The 21,744-nt window shown below is 46.7% G+C and overlaps 1 protein-coding gene across 10 annotated transcripts in view; it reads left to right on the top strand.

The window, feature by feature from the left end:
• Window positions 1–21,744, top strand: part of ZNF423 (zinc finger protein 423) — a 318,249-nt gene that overhangs the window by 189,796 nt on the left and 106,709 nt on the right. For all 10 annotated transcript variants that reach the window (XR_008378296.1, XM_053582122.1, XM_053582127.1 and 7 more), the window contains one exon: window positions 3,465–3,549. Coding sequence is in view for 9 of the 10 variants with exons in the window: in XM_053582122.1 (XP_053438097.1) it covers window positions 3,465–3,549 (85 nt within the window). In the remaining variant the exon portion in view is untranslated. The remainder of the gene's footprint in view (window positions 1–3,464; window positions 3,550–21,744) is intronic.

The raw sequence follows: 21,744 nt of genomic DNA, 5'->3' as shown, positions 1-21,744 counted from the left end.
TGGGACCCTTGGGATTGTATCCATAGCAACCAGCTCTCGGAGGACTGGGTTCCCATGGGGCCAAGGCTGCTGGCAGCTGGAACGGGAAGCATTGAGGTTTCTGCCTCCTCCTCTGTTTATGGGCAATAACGCCATCCAAGTCAAAGCCAGCATGGGCAGACCCTGGCCCTCCAGCCCCTGAATAAGTCACTGTGAGGCCTTCCTCTGCCAGGGGGTTGGGGTGGGTGCTCTCACAGCCCATTTTGCAGGCAGGTAAACAGACATCCAGATCAGAGGGCTTGTCTGGGTCCCACTAGCTTTCTGTTACCTCAACCAGGCCTGTCCAGGGAGGTGTGGGGCATGAGCTGACACTGGCAGCTGAGGCAGCAGCTCCAGAGGGGCCTGCCGAGCACAGATTCCACCTCCCCAGCACAGGGCTGTGAGCAGGCCATGCAGCCACCTGCAGCTCCTCTCTCTCCATCCCTAAAGGGAGCCACAATGTGCTGGTGAGTATGCAGTGTGAACACTGCAGGTGCTCAGGGAATGGTGGCAGTGACCACCCTCATGGAGAGCCAGCCACTCCGGCTGTCCGTCCCATCTCTCCCTGCTTTCCTAGAAGCCCTGGCCAGTCCCTCCTGCCCTCCCACTCCTGTCTCTGCTGCTCTCAGCCGTGTTTTCTTTCTGCCTTTGGTGCCCCTAGTGAGGTTGCCCTGGGCCATGTTGGGGAGCAGCCCCTGGCCACAAGCCCTGGAGTTCAGCTTTGGTCCTCCTGGGTGGGGAGCTGTTTGGAGATCTGGGGGTGTATCTGAGAGTGCTGGGTTCTAGTGAGAGAGCTAAAGATGTATGTGTCTGCAGACAAGTTTGGATGTGGCCATCTGTGTGACTGTGTGGGTCCCTGAGGGTGTCCCTCTCCTGGAGGTATTACCATAGGCACCTGTTTTTAGGTTGCTGTGCATGGGGCTGCAGGTGTGTCTCTGGGGTCCGTGTGTGGGTGGTGAGCTGGGGTGTGCGTGAGAGTGAGGATGCTCCCACATCTGTGTTTGCATCTTGTGCATGTATTGGTGTGTGGGTCAGCAGTTCCCCTGATCCCTCCCTCGGGAGTGCCCTGGGGCCTGATTTACCACGAGGAAGGGCCCGGTTATTTGGCAGTATTCTTCTTGCTAAGGAGGGGTGACGGATGGCATTTGAAGGTAGCTCCTGTCCTCCCAGGCCCCTGTGATTTATTTCCCAAGCACAGTGAGCTCCATTCACCTGCCCCTTAGAGGAGCAGCCTCATCACTTTGATCATGCTTGTCTGGACCAGCTGTGGCCTCCAGACACCTCCACCCAAGCACATCTTTGGAGAGGGAACATGGTCTTCCTCCCCCCACCTGACACCACCTGCTTCTCTCCCCACAGGGGCCGGGCAGACCCCACTGGCCGAGATGGAGCCTCCCGGGCTGTGCTTCATTCTTGCCTTCACTTACGCATTCACTTATTAAAGCATCAAGGCGTCTCATTCTTGCCAGAAAGAGCAGGTGGGGGCACAAGTGAGGCAGAATGAATGATTTTCACCCCTTTATGGGTGTGGCGCTCTGGAACTGCTGTGCCCTTGGGGCCTGAGCATCTCCCAGCCCCTGTGAGGCTGGACTCAGGCCCTGTCCTACCACCCCTATCCCTGCCTCCTACCCCTGAGCTTACTCAATTTCCCCCAGGGCCTCTGCATGCTACGTGCCGGTTTCTGGCCCAGCACTGTGGCCCCAGGTTGCCTGGTCTTGTCATAGTGGGCCCTTGACTTGGGAGCCTGCAGCACCAGCACTAGCTTTTCCAGCTGATCCTTCCTTCCTTCACTCATTCGTTCAACCAAATTTTCTTAGCATCAACAATAATCCTAATAAAAATCAAATAATTATTAGGCTCTCACCTTGACCCTGTGGTAAGGTGGTGAGGATCTAGGATATTTAATTCATTTTTTGTTCTCTTTGTCTCTTTTGCCTATATTCTTCTGTAACTTTGCTCGTCTGTTGAACATGTGCTTGGTAAACCAGTCGGTGCTGCCTCAAAGGCCTGCTGGGTGGGTGCTGAGGGTGCAGCAAGGGGAGAAAACAAGCCAGTCAGCCAGGTTACTGACTATGTTCATTACCCAGGAGCTTTTAGTATAAGCTCGGGGAGAGGAGCTCCACTCATTCTGGGGTGGGAAGAGAGGGCTTCTCAGAAGAGTGGCATTTGAACTGAAGCCTCAGGATGGAGGGGTATTCCTGGTGGAGGAACCAGTGTAGGCAAGGCCTGTAGGCACTCAGGGAACTGCAGGTGCAGGTGAAGCCAAGGTGGGAGTGGAGGCTGTTGAGCTCACTGGTGGTTCATTTAGCTGCATAGCTGAGGCCTGGGCCTGGGTTCTTAGCCAAGAAACCTGAATTCCCATTCCCCTTTCTGGCTGTAAAAGAAGCCTCATCATCCCAGAAGACAAAGTGGTCTTCTAAAAACTTGAATATGTGCTTTGATTCCCAATACTAGCCCTCATCTCTCAAAAAAATCCATAGCCACAGTCCTTCCCTCAGACAGAAAACACCACCTCTGTCCCCAGGGGCCTGGTTCCACACTGCTCAGATTTACTTGTGAGAGTAAGGTTCACTCTTTGGAATGAATCTTTAAGAAGATTTAAAGCTTTCTATCTCCATTTTTCTGCCTTTACCAGAAAAAGGTAATAGCCTCCATGCATAGAGACCAGCTGTAGGATCAGTTGGGGCTGATGAAGAATTCCTTGGCTACCCTTGAGCGCCAAAGTTGGCAGGAACTGTGTCCCTACCTGATTAGGGTAGATAAATGAATAAAAAGGTTGTTAGATGGCTAGAAAGATAGATAGATGGATGGATGGATGGTGGATGATGGATGGATGTGTGGGTAGATGGATGGGTGGGTGGAAGGGTAGAAGGGTGGAGGGATGGGTGAGTGGATGGGTAGGTAGATGGGTGTGTAGATGGGTGGGTGGTTGGGTAGATGGAGGGATGGGTGAGTGGGTAGGTGGATAAGTGTGTAGATGTCTGTGTAGACAGGATGGATTGATGGATAAACAGATGAATGGATGAGATGTTAGATGAATGGGTGGTTGGATGGGTGGATGGGGGATTGAAGGATCAATAGGTAGAGGATAGATGAGGGGTAGAGGGATGGGTATGTATGTAGATGGGTAGATGGAGGATGGGTGAATGGGTGGAAGGAGGGGTGTGTAGATAGATGGATGGATGGTAGATGGATTTACCCTTCCAAGCAGGCCAACCTCCCTCAGTTCCCAGAAAGGTTCACTGTTGGGCTAAGGCAGTTTCCCCTGATCCTGTGGATTATAGTTGGTGGAGCCGGAGCCAGTGGGAGGTGGGAAGAGAGTGGCCGGGGGCATATGCGGGGGGACATCTGGAAAGTCATGAGCCACGGGCCCTCCAGGAGGAACATCTGCTTTTCTTTCATGTCCCTCCTGACCCTTGAATTCCTTTCTTTTGGTTCCCGAACAGAAGAAAACGTACCAGTGCATCAAGTGCCAGATGACCTTCGAGAATGAGAGAGAGATCCAAATCCACGTTGCCAACCACATGATTGGTAAGAGAACATTTCTTCCATGGCCTGTGAGATTTGCGGCTCCAGTCATCATTTTACTGGCTTTTAGGGCAAAAGATAGAGTCGCTGTGCCGCTTCTTAGACATTGCAAGTGGGCGTTGAAATGTCAGAGTGGGAGCACTTTTTCCTCCTCAGCCTCTTGTCGCACCTCCACTCACATTACAATCAAACTTTTGACAGTCTGTTCTATTTCCCAGCATAAATTTCCCTCCATTTCTGAAACAAAGTGCTTTCCAGTTGTCAAGCACTCAGGGGCAATTATGCTTCAATTTTGTATGTCATGACATTGAATAGATTTAACTGCTCACATTTCCCCATTTGGTGTGGTGAATTCCTCAAGCACAGTGTCAAAACAGAATGCTTACAAAGTCATCTCGCTACTTTTTCTATTCCTCTTCAGGTGGTTTGGACTTTGGGAAATCAAGAGGAGCTTTCAAATCCCAGAGAGTTCATACTCTTGGCACAAGGGACCTGGGGAAGCCGTGAAGTGTTAACTGACCTTGGGTGGCAGCGAGGGAAGCCCCTTTTGGAAGACAGGGCACAGCTGGGTGTTTGGATGCTCTGATGGGCATGGAAGGTGTAAGGGCAGGGGCTGGGCCCTTGGAAAGCTTCTGGAATCCTGGTGCCTTGGGCTTTATTGGACATGTGATCATCTTTTCTAAGACTCCGGTAGTTTGAGTAGAGAGATTTCAGTCGTAGGCTGAGCATTCTGTGCCATACTTCATTTCTGAATTTCTTGTTCTGGCATTTTTTTCCTTATAGTCTTTTGTACTATGGACAACACACAGCTAGATTTGAGATATCATACTTCTGTTTTTTTTTTTTGTTTTTGTTTTTTTGAGACAGTTTCACAGCAACCTCAAACTCTTGGGCTCAAGTGATTATCTTGCCTCAGCCTTCCACATAGCTGTGACTACAGGTGCCAGCCATAATGCCCAGCTATTTTTAGAGATGGGGTCTTGCTCTTGCTCAGACTTCATCTCAAATTCCTGAGCTCAGGTGATCCCCCCGCCTCGGCCTCCCAGAGTGCTAGGATTATGGGCATGAGCCGTTGCACCAGGCAGATATCATATTTTTGGTATATTAATATTTGACCTATTGAACATTATGTTACATATAAAATATGCAACAAAAAAATGAGAACTTTTTTAAACCAACCTTAAATCAGATCATTTACATGCTGAATAGACATCACTAAACAGCAGTTACCCCTCATTTTATTTATTTTGAAATTTCAAGATATTAGGGATCTTAACAGTAGCCATGCCATAGAGTACTGATTTTTAAAATTCTTTATTGCATACAACCAGAAACAACCTCTTGTAAGTGTACAGCTTGATGAATTCTCAGGAACTGAATACAACTATGTAACCAGCACCTACATCTGGAAACAGATTATTCTCAGAATTTCGGCCTCCTTCAGCCCTTGCCCCACCAACAGAAGGGCATCCCTCTCCCGCAGCCTGGATTTGCCCTGTTTGTACTTTCTATAGGTGGAATCACACAGTTTCTACCCATTTGTTTTGCTTTTCACATTCTTGCCTCTAGTTGGAGACTGTTTCTTCCAGCTGGTGGATAATGTTCTATCTGTCTGACTCTTAATGGGCCCATTTTGGAGTTGTTTTAAATTATGCTGAAACATTTTTGTTTTGTCTTTGGTGAATATGTTTGTGATTTCAGGATGACAGGGATACAGAGATGTATTTTTATATGTTATATATGTAATATATAAAAGTATATTTTTGTATATCATATACAAAATATATACATGTATGTGTAATGTAGGGTTAGAAGTAGAATCGCTGGGTCATAGGCTAAACCATGATCACTTTTAGTAGACAAATACATTTCCAGCAAGGTCGGATGAGCTTGTGCTTCCACTGTTGGCCTGTAAGAGTTCCAACTGCTCTACATCTATGCCAGCGGTTCTCAACCTGTGGATCGCGACCCCTTTGGACTATATTAAAGGTTCTCAGCATTAGGAAGATTGAGAACCCCTGATCTATGCCATTGTCAGTGTTTTACATAAGAAGAGCTATTGCAAAGCCCCTTCTTTTTTTTTTTTTTTTTTTTGAGACAGATCTCTCTCACTTTGGGTAGAGTACAGTGGTGTCATCATAGTTCACAACCTCAAACTCCTGGGCTCAAGAGATCTTTTGCTTCAGCCTCCTGAGTAGCTGGGACTACAGGCATCTGCCACAATGCCTGGCTAATTTTTACTAGAGACAGGATCTCACTCTTGCTCAGGCTGGTCTCAAACCCCTGAGCTCAAAAACTCCTCCTGCTTTGGCCTCCTAGAGTGCTGGGGTTACAGGGTGAACTGTCGCACCTGCCTCAAAGGCCCTTTTGCAATGAAGATGCTCTCAGGGCAGGAAGATGCTCTCCGAGTCCCGAAGTCCCCACCTGGCTACAGCGAGTCTGTGCTCAGTGAGTCTGGGTGCCCTGGGTCCCAGCTCTCCCTGCAGTGAGGTGGAGATTGGCTGTGGACAGCTCCTGCCTCCAGTGACCCAGAGCCAATCCCCTGAAGGCACTGACATCCTGGCAGTGTGTGACTCAGGTGATGAGGGAGAAGAGGAAGGGAGGTCAGGAAGAACAAGCAGGTGGGGCCCTGGGAACGGGCTTAACAGGGAGATTGGTGACTTTTTAATTTCCCCTGTCTGAAAGCCCCCTGCTGAAGGATAAGAAGGAAAGCTACCCTGCCAGTCACCGGCTGCCAAGAGTCCTTTCAGGAGAGTATTGGAGGTGAAGATGAAGACGTCTAAAAATGTTTGCTTTTGTAGCAGGTGTTAATGCTCCTGTTTGTGAGCTTGAAGGGCGAGAGCCTGGCTAATTGGACCGCAGTGATTTAAAAGGTGTTTCCCCCCTCCCTTCCCTCTTCCACCTTGCCTTTTGTGCAGATCCTGGAAGCTGTGTGTCCTCAGGTAGAAGGCAAAGGGGTTGCTCTTAACTAGAGTCGTGGGAAATGGAAAAGGAGGGGTTGACTGGCATTTGGGCCTATGTGTGAGCTGAGGGCTGGGCTTCCGTTGAAACACTAGGGAGCCATTGAAAGTTTTGGAGCAGGGTGTGGCCTTAACTGAGCTGAGTGCTTCAGGAAGATTAATCTGGCTGCGGTGTTGCGGGGATCCACATGGAAAGAGGATGGAGACCTGCCTGGCCTGGTCCTACCGTGAGGGGATGGGGCCCAGGGAGAAGCAAAAAGGGAGTTGGCAGAACTCGTATTTGGCCCCTGCGGTGAGTCTGGTAGGAACTGGTGGCTTGGGGAGGGTTGTGGAAGGGAATGGTGGGAGGTGTGAGTGGAAGAGAGGAGGGCACGGTGGGCCTGCTTTGGGGCTGGCTCTGCAGTCCCAGGAAGTCTGTTGGGGGCTGGTGTCCCTATGGACAACTTCTCCTGCTAAATGGCCCAAGCCCAAAGTAGCTGCCCTGGAGCTGGTGGGGGTTAAAGTTCCCCTTAGTAGCACCAAGGGGACTTGGTGGGTAGAAGTGGTCCTATTCAGCTTGGTGGCCTTCTCATAAACTCTGGGCACTTGGGGGGCTGAAGCAGGCCTCCCCAGGGACCTAGGCAGCTGGAGGTCTCCCCTAGAGGGTGGTAAACTGGCCTTTTTATAGCGGGGTCCTCTGTAGAGCTTTGCAGCCTGGAGACCCTGGGAGTTATGATGACTCAGGGACATGTCTCTTTGGAAACATTTTCCCAGCACCCCTCTCCCTGCCACTGCTAGGGAGGGAGTGATTCGGATCTGATATAAAGACAGAGTCTTTGGAAACCATTTCAGCAGCTGAGTCTCCTTTGAAATAGCCTATCCTCACAGAATGAGGCCCCTTCTCTAGGCCTCCCCTAGCTTTTGAAATGGCTTCAGACACCCCCCTCCCCCAGAAGGTACATGGAAAATTTGGAGCAGCCATAACTCTGTGCTGTGGCCTCCTGCTGTACTGACCCCGCTGTGCGCAGCCCCCCCAGCCCCAGCAGTGCACCCTCTGGCTCCGACCCCTCCGCCCCCCTTGCAGGAATGGCTCTGCAGGAGGTCCCTGCTTCGGCTCCCTGGGCCTCCTGAGGAGAGCAAAGGAGCCCGCAGGGAGCCAGGCCCAGAGGTGGCCTGCCCCCACAGCTGTAGGGAGGAGTGTGGGGTCCTCCCACGTGTACAGGCGGGCATACTACCCTCCTAGGGCACATGGCCTGGCATTCTGGGAAGCAGGGCCTATAAGTCTGGAGACCCCGCGTCAGCCGGTGTGCCCAGGAGGCCTGCCCTCTCCTTGCCTTTCAAAGCCTTTCAGTGGGGACGGCTGGATAAGGGGTATGAGAACTTGTCCTTGAGATAACAAACTTGCTGTGGCCCAGGTTGGCCCCACGGGAGTGACTCAGCCTCTGAGTCCCTGAACGTCCTCACTTGGGGCCCCCGGGGAGCCCCCAGAAGGGTCAGGGCTGGGAAGGGACGGTCCTCGGGGATTCTCGTCAGGAATGTTTGCCCTTGGTGTCCTTGGAAAGTGGCTGTGGACTCTCTGGCGGGAAGCCAGGCCAGAGCCAGGCCTGTCCCGGTGGGGTGTTAGTCATTCTGGGGCCTTCTTTTCTTGGTCATGTGGCCCCTGTTCCCGGTGCCTCTCAAGGGCTGGGCTTTGCCTTCAGGGGCAAAGAAATGGGGGAGGAGGGGCACTTGGAATAGCAGCCTCTCCTGCCTCCTGCTCTGGCCTTCAAAGTGCCCTCTGCACCCTCACTGTGGCAGAACTGCCCCTACAGGGAGCAGGGTGTGTGTGTGTGTGTGTGAGTGAGAGAGAGAGAGAGAAAGAGCATTTTTCTACATTCTAAGTCTTTAGGAAGCACACCGTGGAGAAGTTTTGAGCTGCCTTGCAGACCTAGGCCAACCCCTCAGTTTCCATTTGGACACCCGTGACCCTGCTAAAGGCCCGGCCTGTAGCACTTTGGAGAGAAAGAAATTGCTTGTCCAAGCGGAAAGGTCTGGAGTGGGAATCCATGTCTCACTCTAACACAAGGGAGATACAAAACCCCTCAAATATGACCAAGGAGAAAAACACCTGAAAAGGAAAAGAAAAAACGTCTGTCTCCTTTCTGCCTGGAACACATGTTGCTGAATGGGGCTTTTTAATAGTGGTTTTGATTCAGGTAACACAAGACCCAAAACATCTGTCTAACCTTAATATGTGATAAAAATGTCTCCTTCTCCCCCTGGAGATCATATTTCAGGTTCTGGAGCTGCTCTGTCAGAATAATAAGACTGTATAGAGAGCCTATAGTCTAATTCTTTTTCATTTTTTTTTCCTTGCCAACCCCCCATACTAGGGCATTATCCCCCCACCCCCTCCACAGTCCTTGTGGCTGAGGGAAGCAGCCCAAAGGGCTTGGTCTCCTGACTTTGGACCCCGCTGGCTCATCTGAGGAAGCTGTTGTTGATCAAGTGCTTTGTTCTGTGGAGAACAACAAAATTCATATCAGTTATGAATTTTGAAATAGTGGAAATTTCCTCATTTTCATGAATTCCTCTTATAGATGTATGTTTTTAAAAGAGGAATAAAGGCCTCTCTGTAGTTGGGATTTTCTCTAATTGTTACATCATACCCATGTTCAGCAAATGTGATTAAAATCCTTGGTAGGGCTGGGCACGGTGGCTCGCGCCTGTAATCCCAGCACTCTGGGAGGCTGAGGTGGTGGATCACTTGAGCTCAGAAGTTTGGGACCAGGCTGAGCAAGAATAAGACCCCATCTCTACTAAAAATAGTAAAACTGGCCAAGGGTAGTGGTGGGCACCTGTAGTCCCAGCTACTTGGGCAACTGAGGTAGGAGGATCTCTTGAGCCCAAGAATTTGAGGTTGCTGTGAGCTATGATGATGCCACGGCACTCTACTCAGGGTGATAGAGTGAGACTCTGTTGAAGAAAACAAAACAAAGCAAACCAAAGTGCTGCAGTTTGGAGCAGAATGGATTGTGAGGCAGCAAAGATGGTTGAGGTCCAAGAGATGAGACAAAAGGAGGATGTTGGCTAAGGGGACATGGGTTGGGCAAACATTTAAGAGGCCAAACCAGGCTCAGTGCCTGTACTCAGAGGTTAGGGCACCATCCATATACACTGAGGCAGGCAGGTTCAACTCGGCTGGGGCCTGCTAAACAACGACAACTGCAACAACAACAAAAAATAGCCAGGCGTTGTGGTGGGTGCCTGTAGTCCCAACTACTTGGGAGGCTGAGGCAAGAAATCGCTTAAGCCCAAGAGTTTGAGGTTGCTGTGAGCTGTAATGCCATGACACTATACCCAGGGTGACATAGAGAGACTCTGTCTCCCCTCTCAAAAAAAGAGGCAAAACCAGCAGGATTTGGCATCTGGGTGAGTATGGGAGGGGAAGTTCAGAGTGACTGGGAGGTCTCAGGTGACCAGGTTTTGGGTGACAGGTGGCAGATATTATGATACCAAAAAGAAGAGATGTTGGAGACTGGAGAAGCTGAGGATGCTACTGCTGCTGTCTGTAAGGTCAGCTTACTGAGGACCAGGCCAGGCCCTTCTTTCAGTGTCCACTTAACCCTTACCACAGCCCCTGAGGGAGATTCTATCATTATCCCCCCTTATACTCAGGGAACTGAGATGTCCAATGTCAAGTAACTCCAGGGTGGGTATGTGAACTTAGGCAGTGTGATTCAGAGTCTTCCCTTAACCCCTGAACTTGAAGGCCTATCATGCCTGATGCACTCGAGTTTGCTCTTGGCCTTCAATGAGATAGCGTCTGGCTGGTAGTTGGATACCTGGGCAGAGAGCTCAAGAGAAAGGCCTGGGCCAGGGAAGGGGCTTGGGGGATCAGCACTGATGTTGAGAGCCTCCAGGAGGAGCTGGGAGAGTGGGAGTGTGGTGTCATCCAAGCAGGGACAGCAAAGTGTTTACGGGACTAGTAGCTACAGTGTATGGTGAAAACCACAGAGTAGGCCTTGGGGGGAGGTTGCAAAGGGTCTGCTGGACATGGCAACAAGTGTCTCTTGTGTTCTCTCAAGTGTCTCTTGTGTTCTACCACCCCAGCAGGGGTGGTAGCATCAGCCAGATGGAGGCGTTGAGAGCAGGTGGGAGACCAGCAGTGAAGATGTGGCATTCCAGGTTCCCGTCTGGAAAGGGGGTGTGATAACAGGAATTGGAGGGTCTGAAGTTTGCAGGGTTTTTTGCATTTTTGAGAGGGAGAGACCAGACTGTGTTTCTAGGCTAAAGAGACAGTTCCCCTTGTATCTGCTTCTGGCCAAGACTTACAGGAGTAGTGACAGACAGCAAGGTTTCTGTGGCCAGGGGTGGCCCCAGAGTGTGGTCTCCTCTGCCTGAGCACCCAGTTGGTGTCAGAGCCTCAGACTGGGCTTTGGATGCCAGATAGGTCTCTGTTCCCTGTAGGTCCCAGGAGCCCAGTGGAGGGAGAGTGGCAGGCCTCATCTTCCGACTGCAGAAGGAGCTGGGAGCCCCTCCCTGGCGGGTTGGTGTCATGGTTGGTACAGTTCCCAGCTCATCTACCTGCGAAAACGGTAGTGGGGAGAGGGGAAGTGAGTTCCCCAAGACACATGATAAGCCGTGAACTCGAGTGACAATCGGAGGTCTCTGATAGGAGAATTTCTAAACAGAGAGGCCTTTGGAAAGTCTTTTATCCTATAGATCTTTGTCAAGCACCAGCAGTTTGCTCCATCTTCTGTAGGTGTATTAATGGGAAATAGAATGCGCATGCACACACCACACACTCACACACACACATACACACACACACACGTAGATCATAGAGCTTTACGTTCCATGAAGCACAGTGGTGCAGTGCCCAGGCTCTGCAGTCAGAGGGCCCCAGCTCCTGGCTATATCTCTTCATGGCTAAGTTACTTCATCTTCATTTCCATCAGCTCCTCACTTATATAGTGTCCTCATCTTAATATCATGCAGTAGTTTAGGCAGAACTCTTTTGATGGCAATCAGAAACCCACCTCACACTGGCTAACACATAAGAGAATTTACTATTGGTTCAGGTTGTGCAAAAGTCTAGGGATATATTGGATAACAGGCTTCAGGCGTGGCTGGATCCAGGGGCTCCAAGAAAGTCGCTGTCAGTCTCTCTCACTGACATCTCTTAGCCTTGCTTTCCTTTTTGTTTCATTTCTTCCCCAGCAGACTCCCCTGGTACAAAATGACAGGTTCCCAGGTGGGCTACCCTGGTGCAAGGTGACAACCAGCAGTCCCTCATCAACAGCAAAGGCCTAGGAGTAAGTCCGGTTGGCTTCAGCAGGGTCCTGAAGCTGCTCATGAACCAGTCATTGTGGCCATAAAGGTGGAGCCAATTGTCTGGTCAGGCTGGGGCCACCTGCCCTCCCTGGGAGCAGCTTCTTCACCAATGGGATTTGGGAGGGTGTTCTTGAAAAGAAAGAGGCAGGGGCTGCTCCTGTGGCTCAGTGGGTAGGGTGCCGGCCCCATATACTGAGGGTGGCAGGTTCAAACCCAGCCCCAGCCAGCTAAAACAGCAGTGGCAGCTGCAACAACAACCAAAAAAAAAAGAAAAGAAAAGAAAGAGGCCTTCTGTTTCCACAAGGAGGGGACACCTGCAGGGTGAGGATTGCCACACCTACCTGTTGGGGTTGTTTGGAGGGTTAAATGAGGTACAATATGTGGAAAGGGCCCAGCACACTGCCTGGCTACCCGTAACTTCTTGATAATGATATATGCCAATATTGTGTTAATATTATTAGTCCCCATGGCGGGGACTAATTAAAAATAATGATAAAGATAACAGTGACGATAATGTAATCCTTCTGTAGAGAGAACAAGCTGAGCTTCTCTTTGGTCATGTGCAGCCTGCACCCCAGATGTTTGCACTCAGCAACTCAGTGGGTGCTGCTGAGGGCTTCCTGGAAGGGCAAGACCAGCCCTCTGCCTTGTCAAGACTCCAGAGGCTGGGCCCTGAAGGAGCAGCTCTGAACAAGCTGGTGTTTTGCTTGCTGCTTCATTCAGCAGTTTGTCTTTTCTTTTCTTGAACACCTGCCCCATGCCAGGGGGGCCCACTAAGCATGGATGTCACAGCCAGCAGGACAGTCCCTGCCATCTGGGAGTACAGAGTCTACCAGGAGCATCTGACCCAGTGTTTCTTGGCCTTTTTCTCTCAGAGCACACTTGGACCTATAGTTAAACTTACATGGCACATTTAAATTGTGTTGATCAGAAAAAATGAGTAAAAAAATAGAATGTACTTACTGCACTTTGAATTTCTTTTGAAAATAATTTAATTAATGATCTTTAAAAATTTCTCATGGCACACCCGTTAAAAATCACTGAAGATGGATGCTCCACCAGGAAACCAGTGAGAGACCTTGACTGTGTCAGATAGTGACAGGTGCCACACAGAAAACAAGGGGGGAGGGTTGCGGGGGTGTGCCGGAGCAAGGTAAAAGCAGATGGTGGCTGCGTCCCCTTCAGCAGGTAACATGGAGGCCTAGAACAGAGTCACAGCAGAGAGTCTTTCTGTTTTTTTTCAGGTGGGTGGCTGTCCACTGACCTGGCTGCTTGAGCCTGCCACCATGAATGTCCTTTTCTGGTAGGAAGGGGAGAGCCTAGGGAGTGGGGCCAGATCATCGTGGCAGAACACAAGGGGCTGGCTGAGATTCAATGGGTGATGCTTCTGATGCCTAGAGGGCCCCTTTTGATCTGGCTACCACGCCACTGACACCCAGAAACAGCAGTCTGAAAATCAAGCATCCTTTCTTTTGACCTCTCGCCAGATTATGCTCAGATAGCATAATGACATGGGGTCAGAGCTCTGTAACCTCAGCAGCTTGGGGACTTCAGGCTCCCCTGCTTGTGCCTGCCTTGTCCCTCTCCTGGGCGCTGCCCAGCCTGCGTGTCTTTCTGGTCCTCTGGCATCCCTTTGCCTGCTCTCCGCCTCCCTCCTGAAGTCTTTCTTTTACCTCTCCCTGCATTAGCCCTGCCTCTTTCAGCCCACTGCCCTTGGAGGCTCCAGACCCCTTCCATCCTATTATTTAGCAACTAAAAATACTGGATGGCTAAATTGCATTTGAATTTAAATAAAGGACCACTAGTTTGTTAGTATGTCTCCAATATTCCATGGCACATACTTCTACTAAAAAATTGTTTATTGTTATCTGAACTTGAAATTTGCCTGCCAGCCTGTATTATAGCTGGCAACCCTGTGCACACACACTGTCCCCAGGCCACCTCCAGCCAGTTAGCTTAGAGAACAGTGATGTTCCCTGCCCCCTGCCTTTAAACTCTTCATGGTCTTTTTTTATTCACCTTTTAAAATTTGTCAGCTTACAAAAAATCAACTTTCTTTTGATTTAACTGTATATTCACGTGTACGTTCACAGAGATATTCCCTGTGTACTTTTCCCAATGGTAGCTTCTTACAAAACTAAAGTACAAAATCACAGTTAGGATATTGAGGATACAATCAAGCTGCAGAACATTGAGGTGCCACAAGAATCTCCCATGTTGCTCTTTTATAATCATAGACACTTCCTTCTCACCCCATCCCTTCCATAATCTTGGAAACCATGAATCTGTTCTCCGTTTCCATCATCTTATCATTTTAAGAATGCTATATAAATGGAATTGTATGTAAGTTTTTGTTATCTTTGGGATGAATGCTCAGGTGTGCAGTTGCTGGGTCTGTAGTACTTGCATGTTTGACTTTCTAAGAAACTGCAAAACTGTTTTCCAGAATGGCCGTTCCATTTCACATTCTCAGCAGCACAGGAGAGATCAAATTTCTCCATATCCACATCAGCGTTTGCTTTGTCACTATTTTCATTTTAGCCAATCTGATAGGTGTATAGTGCTATCTCATTGTGCTTTTAATTTGCATTTCCCTAATGGTTAATGCAAATTAACAGGGAAATAATGTGGGTCTGTTGGATATCTTTTCAAGGGCTTATTACCATCTGTTTATTCTCTTTGATGAAATGTTTCTTCATATCTTTTACCCATTTTTCTACTTTTTGCTGTGACTTTTTTACTGTTGGAGTTTGAGAGTTCTTTATGTATTCTAGATACTAGTCCTTTGTAAGACATCTAGATTGCAGATATTTGTCCCAGTTTGTAGTTGTCATTTCATGTTAACAGAGTAAAAATTTTTAATTTTGATGGATCCAGTTTGTCATTTTTTTCTTTTTTGGATTGTACCTTTGGTGCCAAGTTGCAGAACTCTTTGCCTCATCCTAGATCCCAAAGATTTTCTCTTATTTTTTTCCTTAGAACGTTCATAGTTTCACATTTTCATCCATGATCCATTTTTTGTTAATTTTTAATTAAGATAGAAGACTTAGGTCAAAGTTCTTTTTTTTTTTTTTTTTTTTTTCTTTTTTGGATGTTCAAATATTCCTGTATCTTTTGTTGAAAAGACTACAATTTCTCCATTGAATTGTTTTTTTGCACCTTTGTCCAGTATCAGTTGGGCATGTTTTTTGTGGGTCTGTTTCTGGGTTCCTTTGAATTTATCTACCTGTCTCTTTGACAGTATGATGTAGTCTTGATTACCGTAGCTGTAGAATTAATCTTGGAATTGAGTAAATTGATTCCTTATTTTTAACTGATATTTTCCAAATTATTTTAGCAATCCTAGTTCCTTTGCCTTTCCATATAAATTTTAAAATAATCTTATCTATATCTACAAAAATTCTTGCTGTGATTGTGATTGAAATTGTCCAATTGTGTTAAATTGTGTATAGATTTGGAGAGAAATGACAACTTTACTATGTGTAGCTTTTCAATCCATTAACATGGTATGCCTCTTCATTTATTAGATCTTGTTTGATTTCTTTCATTATTGTTTTTTAGTTAAAAAATTTTAACTGACAATAGTTGTATATATTCTTGGTACATAAGGATGTTTTGCACATACACCATATAATGATCCGATTAGGGTACTGGCATATTCATCATCTCAACATTTATTGTTTCTTTGTGTTGAGAATGTTCAATATCTTCCTCCTAGGTACATAATATTTTACTGTGAATGATAACCCTACAGTGGTGTAGAACATTAGAATTTATTCCTTCTATCTAGCTGTAATTTGGTATCCTTTGACAAATCTTTCCCTATGTCTCCCTTCCTCCTATCCTTCCTAACCTGTCATATCTTCTGTTATACTTTTTCCTTTTATGAGATCAACTTTTTTGTCTTCTACATGTGAATGCAAACATGTAGTGTTTAACTTTTTGTTCTTGGCTTATTTCACGTAATGTCCTCCAGTTCTATCCATATTGCTGCAGATGATAGGATTTCATTTTTTTGTGTGTGACTGAATGTATCCTATTGTGTCTTTGTATCACATGTAGGTACAGATGCCAGTAATGATTGCCTTCCCTTTGGATAAATTCCCAGTAGTGGGATTGCTGGATCAGATCATACTTATATTATGATGTTTGTGGTCTTCTGAGGAATCTCAATACTGTTCTCCATAGTGGTTGTACTAGTTTATATTCCCACAAACAATGTATAATGGCTCCCCTTTCCCTTCATCCACATCAGCATGTGTTATTTTTGGTATTTTTGATAATAACTGGGATGGCTTGATATCTCACCATGGTTTTGATTTGCATTTCCATGATGATGAATGATGTAGTGCATTTTTTCATATTTTTGCTTCATTTCTTTCTTTTGCCTAATTGCTCTGCCTAGAACTTCCAGTATTATGCTGAATAAGAGTGGTGAAAGTGGGAATCCTTGTCTTGTTCCAGTTCTTAGAGGAAAAGTTCTCAGTTTTTTTAATTCAGTAAGATGTTAGCTGTGGAAATATGCAAATTTAAAATTTTATTTTCTGTTGGTTCTGTTTTTTTATTTTCTTTTTCCTGCCTTCCTATCAGTTCCTTGAACATTATTTTAAGAATTTATTTTTGGTGTATTTGTAGTGTTTTTTATTTCTTTGTATAACTTTTAAAACAGTTACTGTCAATATTTATACAAACTTATCATTTTACTAGTTCAATGAAATATAGAAAACTTACCTCCCTTTATGCCCTTTTGCCCTCCAGGGTTTATATTATAACTAGCTTAGTACTCCATTAGAGAGTGTTAAAATTTTGCTTTAAGTATCAAATATAATTTAGAAAACTCAAGAAGAGAAATCAATTGTATCTACCATGTTATATAGTCTTACCGTGTCTTCCCTTCCTTCCTAATGTATTTTCTTTTTCTTTTTTTAAAAACTCATTTCTTTTCTGATTAGAAACCCAGCCATAGCCATTGTTTTTGGATAGTTCTCCCTGTGACACATTCTTTTAGTTTCCCTTCATTTGAGAGTATTTTGATTGTTTCCTTCATTCTTTTTTTTAACTTATTATTAAATCATAGCTGTGTACATTAATGCAATCATGGACACCATACACTGGTTTTATAGACTGTTTGACACATTTTCATCACACTGGTTAACGTAGCCTTCCTGGCATTTTCTTAGTTAAGACATTTATATTCTACATTTAGTAAGTTTCACATGTACCCTTGATGGGTGGAGGGAGGGTAATTGGTGGGACTACACCTATGGTGTTTCCCTCATTCTTAAGAGATATTTTCATTGGATATAGGATTCTGGACTGGCAGCTCTTTTCTTTCAGCCCTAGAAAAATGTTGTACCACTTCCTTCTTACCTTCATGGTTTCTAATGAGAAATCTGCTGTCATTTGAATTATTTTCCCACTATATGTTAAGTGCCATTTTTCTCTGGTTTCTTTCAACACTTTTTCTGTCCTGGAGTTTTCAGAAGTTTGAATATGATCTGGATTTCTTTGTTCACTTAGCTTCTTGAATACGTTTATATCTCTTGCCAAATTTGGGGATTTTCAGCCTTTTTTTTAAAGTACTTTTCCGCCATTCTCTCTTTCTTACCAGTGTCTGGAACTTGGGTCACACAAATGTGATGGTCTTACTAGTCTCTGAGACTGTTTGTTTATTTTTTCCCAGTGGGCTGGCTTTCTTTGTTTAGATTGGGTAAGTATTAATTGTTCTATAGTCTAGTTCGTTGATTATTTCCTTTGTTTTCTCCCTTTTGCTGTTAATACCATTCGAGTTTTCCTAAGATTTTTTTTTCCATTTCTAAAATTTCAATTTAGTGTTTTCTTCTATCTTCTACTTCTTTGCCAGAACTATCTGTTTCTTTGCTGAGACTTTGTATTTTTCCATTTGTTTTCAAGAGGAATAATAGTTTGTTAAAGTGTGTTTATGGAAGCTCCTTTGAAATCCTTGTTAGCTAAGTCTAATAGTTCTGTCATTTCAGTTTGGTATATATTGATCAACATTTTTCTATTCAATGTCAGATCTTCCTGGTTTTGGTAGGATGGATGATATTTGGTTGAAACCTTTATAGTTTGTGTACTATTGTAATGAAATTTTGAATCTTATTTAAACCTTTTGTTTTAACTGGTTTCCTTGGACATCACTCCAGCACAGAAGAGGAATAGACACCATCCTACTACCGTCTCCCCCCAGGTCTCCACAGATAAGTCTCTGACTAGTAGTGGTAGGAGTGATCTGTTCCCGCTCCCCACACGGTCTCCACTGATGCCAGGAGGATGAGTAGTAATATCTTGCTATTGTTGAGTGAGGATGGGAGTTCCTACTGACACCCAGGTAGGGTACTTGTTACTGTCTAGCAAACATGACCTCTTGGCTCCCTACTGGGTTTCTCTGAGATCATCGTAGAAGAGTGGGATGTTGGTGGCTTCATTAAAGACTTGCTGGCCTGGGCATCTAGGATTCCCCCCTCAGCTACTGGAATGGATGATGGTGGGGCCACAGATTTTTTCCTGTAAGGTTTGGCTGGAGCAGAGTTGTTATTATCTATGTTTTCTGTTTTGGTGGTGTTTTGGGGTTGCCAGCTTCTTTTTTTTTTAGAGACAGAGTCTCACTTTGTCACCCTTGGTTGAGTGCTGTGGTGTCACAGCTCACGGCAACCTCCAGCTCTTGGGCTTAGGTGATTCTTTTGCCTCAGCCTACTGAGTAGCTGGGACTACAGGCACTCACCATAACGTCCGGCTATTCTCTTCGGTGCAGTTTGGCCAGGGCCGGGTTCGAACCCACCACCCTGGTATATGGGGCTGGAACCCTACTCACTGAGCCAGAGGTGCCGCCCAGGGTTGCCGGATTCTTTAGCTTCAAGTCTAGGTTATATGCAGAGAATAAAGACCCCAGGGTCTTCACTACGGTGTCATTTCTTGAGCCTCAGGTCCCTGGCTGGTCTGCCTTCTCTCTGCCTTTCACAATCGTCTTATGTTTCTTTCATTTACAACATCCAGTGTTTTTAGTTGTACTTTGCGAGAGGAATAGGGAATAGTACATCCATGGGAGTGATCTGGAAGTAGTGCAGGCAACCAAGAGTCTCAGGATGTCTGGAAAGCATTGCTTTATTCCCAGCAAACTTCTGTGCTAGCTTGTTGGGTTCAGGAGTTTGTGGGGGTAATTGGAATAAGACTCTGGGGGGTTGTAACTCAGATCTGGTGCCAGGACCATTTCCAGGTGCCGCCTCCCTCTCTCCCCTCCTCTTCCTTTGTGAGGTGGAGAATACTGGGCTGTGTGAGGCCTTACTTGTTGGCGACAATTGCAAATCATGCCTGGCCTGGCTGCATCCTAAGTAAATACTGATGTTTTCTTCTGTCCAGTGATCCTTCTTCCTCTGATGTTGATGAGTTCAATAAGCTGGGGGCAGGGGGAACCAGGAACTGGGCAAACGTGGGCTATGGCTGGTGCTTTCTTGGGGATTCAGGGGATCCACTGTTGGAGATGTGGGTGGTAGAATGATCTCTAGTCACTGGAGCAGAGGACTGGAAGCTGCTATGGGACTTGGGAGAAAAGGACTAAAATTTCACTGGCTGTGTGGTGGTCCTGTGCTCTTTCTTGTCCAGACACCACTTCTCCTACCTGGGCATTCTGAGCCCCTCCCCCCCCCCCACCATGGGCAGGGTCTCAGGAAGCTGAAGAGGAATCTCAGCACTTGGAGGGATATTAGAAAGGGGTGATGTTCTGACATCTCAAAGCAAATAAAAACACAGCAGATTGTTTTTGAAGCATCAAATGCAAATTGTCAACATGAACATATTTCTAGACTCAACAGCTGAATGTGTGAATTAATTATGGACCTATTAAGACGCAGACTTATCCTTACTTTCATATGACTAAAACAACCCTGCTACTCAACCGTTTCACTTTGGTAAGAGGATTCCACAGGCTGCTCTTTTAAAGTGTTAGCGGCTGAGAGAAAGGCAAGAAACGCTGTATCACAGACCTGCTTCCTCGGTTTTGAGGATCTGCCCCCAGAATCTTGGTGAGGATTGGCTTTCTGTCAAATGTTAACAGGCACAGGACAGAACATGGAGCTTTAGGCAAAAATTAATAGTTTCAACTGATAGCTCAGATCTTCAAGAGATTTGAAGAGATGCTGAAGTTGAGGTCCTTGGAGTGTGCCGTACCCTGTTAATCCTTGTGTGTCTGTGACCTTTGAATCCTGTCACCTGTTCGCGACACACAGGGCTGTGATGAGCCACAAAGGCACTTTTCAACTACAGGGGCCACAAAACACCCACATGAGGTTTTCATGAAGGATTTCTTTTTTCCTCTTTTTTTTTTTTTTTTTTTTGAGACATAGTCTTGCTTTGTCACCCTTGGTAGAGTGCTGTGGTGTCACAGCTCACAGCAACCTCAAACTCTTGGGCTTAAGCAATTCTCTTGCCTCAGCATCCTGAGTACCTGAGACTATAGGCACCTGCCAAAATGCCCAGCTACTTTGTTGTTGTTGTTGTTGTTATAGTTGTCATTGTTGTTTAGTAGGACCAGGCCAGGTTCACATCCACAAGCCGCAGTGCATGTGGCCAGCACCCTAACCACTGAGCTATAGGTGCTGAGCCTCATGAAGGATTTCTAGTAAGGGCTGACTTCCCTGAAGAACAACAACAAAAAGCAAACCCCTTTAGATGGTGCATGGAGGACTTTGGCTATCTCAGCATATACCTTTAAGATCTATTGTAATGCTCCTCCTCCAGTTTTTTAACATCTCACCTTAAAACATTCTGGGACTCCTGTCTACGGTAGGACCAGAATCTGGCTTCAGAGATCTGGTTCTGTCTCCTGCTGCTGGGCGCAGTTGTGGACAGCTATCCCTCCCTGCTCAGTCCCACGCATGGGCTCTGCCTGAGCAGCTTGTGTAGTCTCTGCTAGTGTTTTTTTTTTGCAGTTTTTGGCCGGGGCTGCATTTGAACCTGCCACATCTGGTATATGGGACCAGCGTCCTACTCCTTTGAGCCACAGTCATTGCCCTAGTCTCTGCTTCTTGACTTGGAGACTTGGGAGACCTTGTTCCTGGGATGGCAGGCACCTTGCTAGGCAAATAAAGGAACAGATAAATGGAAAGGAAGTTAGAATGTTCCTCATCTTGTTTTTACTGTCCCAGGACCCCTGTGATTGTTGATTGGTGCCTCTGAATCAGAGCACTTTTGTGCCAGGAACACTACCATGTGTTAAAATATTGCTGTGTGCTCCCTCACCTTCTGGCAAAGTTTCCTCCCCGAACCCCCAGCTTGCAGGTCCTCCCCTCTGGGGACTGGACACCCCTGGCTCTTACTTGACTGTCCTCATTGCTAAGTGCCAGGAATGCAGATTGGTGGGGATGGGGACCCTGGCGCTGGTTGTTAAAACATTTTGCATATCAGCTCTGCATCTTACCATGATTCTCTCCAGCCCTCAGCAAGTGTTACTGAATTCTGCCCTGGGCTCCAGGTGATGCTGTGTCCTCACTCTTATGCTGGCTTTTCTGGATCCAGTCTTTCTTGTTCCCAATCACACCCCTCCCACACCAGGCCCCCCTTCCCTGCCTGTGCCGCCGGCCTGTTTCCCCTTCCTGTGCTATTTCTTCTTGCTACATGTGAGAGAGCCCAAAAGCGGACTTGACTTTGCTGCAGTTTCAGTCCCAAAGGAGGGGGCTTTCCTTAAGAAGTTGCCTCCTATTTATCCTTTTGCAGTTTCCACTGTTTACAGTTAGCGGCGTGGTTCTCGCTGACATCCTCAGAGCTGCTGTGACTGCAGTGCTGTACACACACATGCAGCCTGGACCATGTGACTGTGGCCCTTCCCTCCCTCTTCTCAGGACTTGCACACTCATCACTCCCTGTAATGACTGGGGCTCTGTTTTGCAGGTGTTTTTCTTATTCATCCCTTTGCAGGTTTTTGAGGGAA

Source organism: Nycticebus coucang, chromosome 2, assembly GCF_027406575.1.
Source record: "Nycticebus coucang isolate mNycCou1 chromosome 2, mNycCou1.pri, whole genome shotgun sequence".
Taxonomy (NCBI): Eukaryota; Metazoa; Chordata; class Mammalia; order Primates; family Lorisidae; genus Nycticebus; species Nycticebus coucang.
The sequence above is the reverse complement of the archived record's forward strand: the minus strand, read 5'-3'. Positions and strand labels throughout refer to the sequence as shown.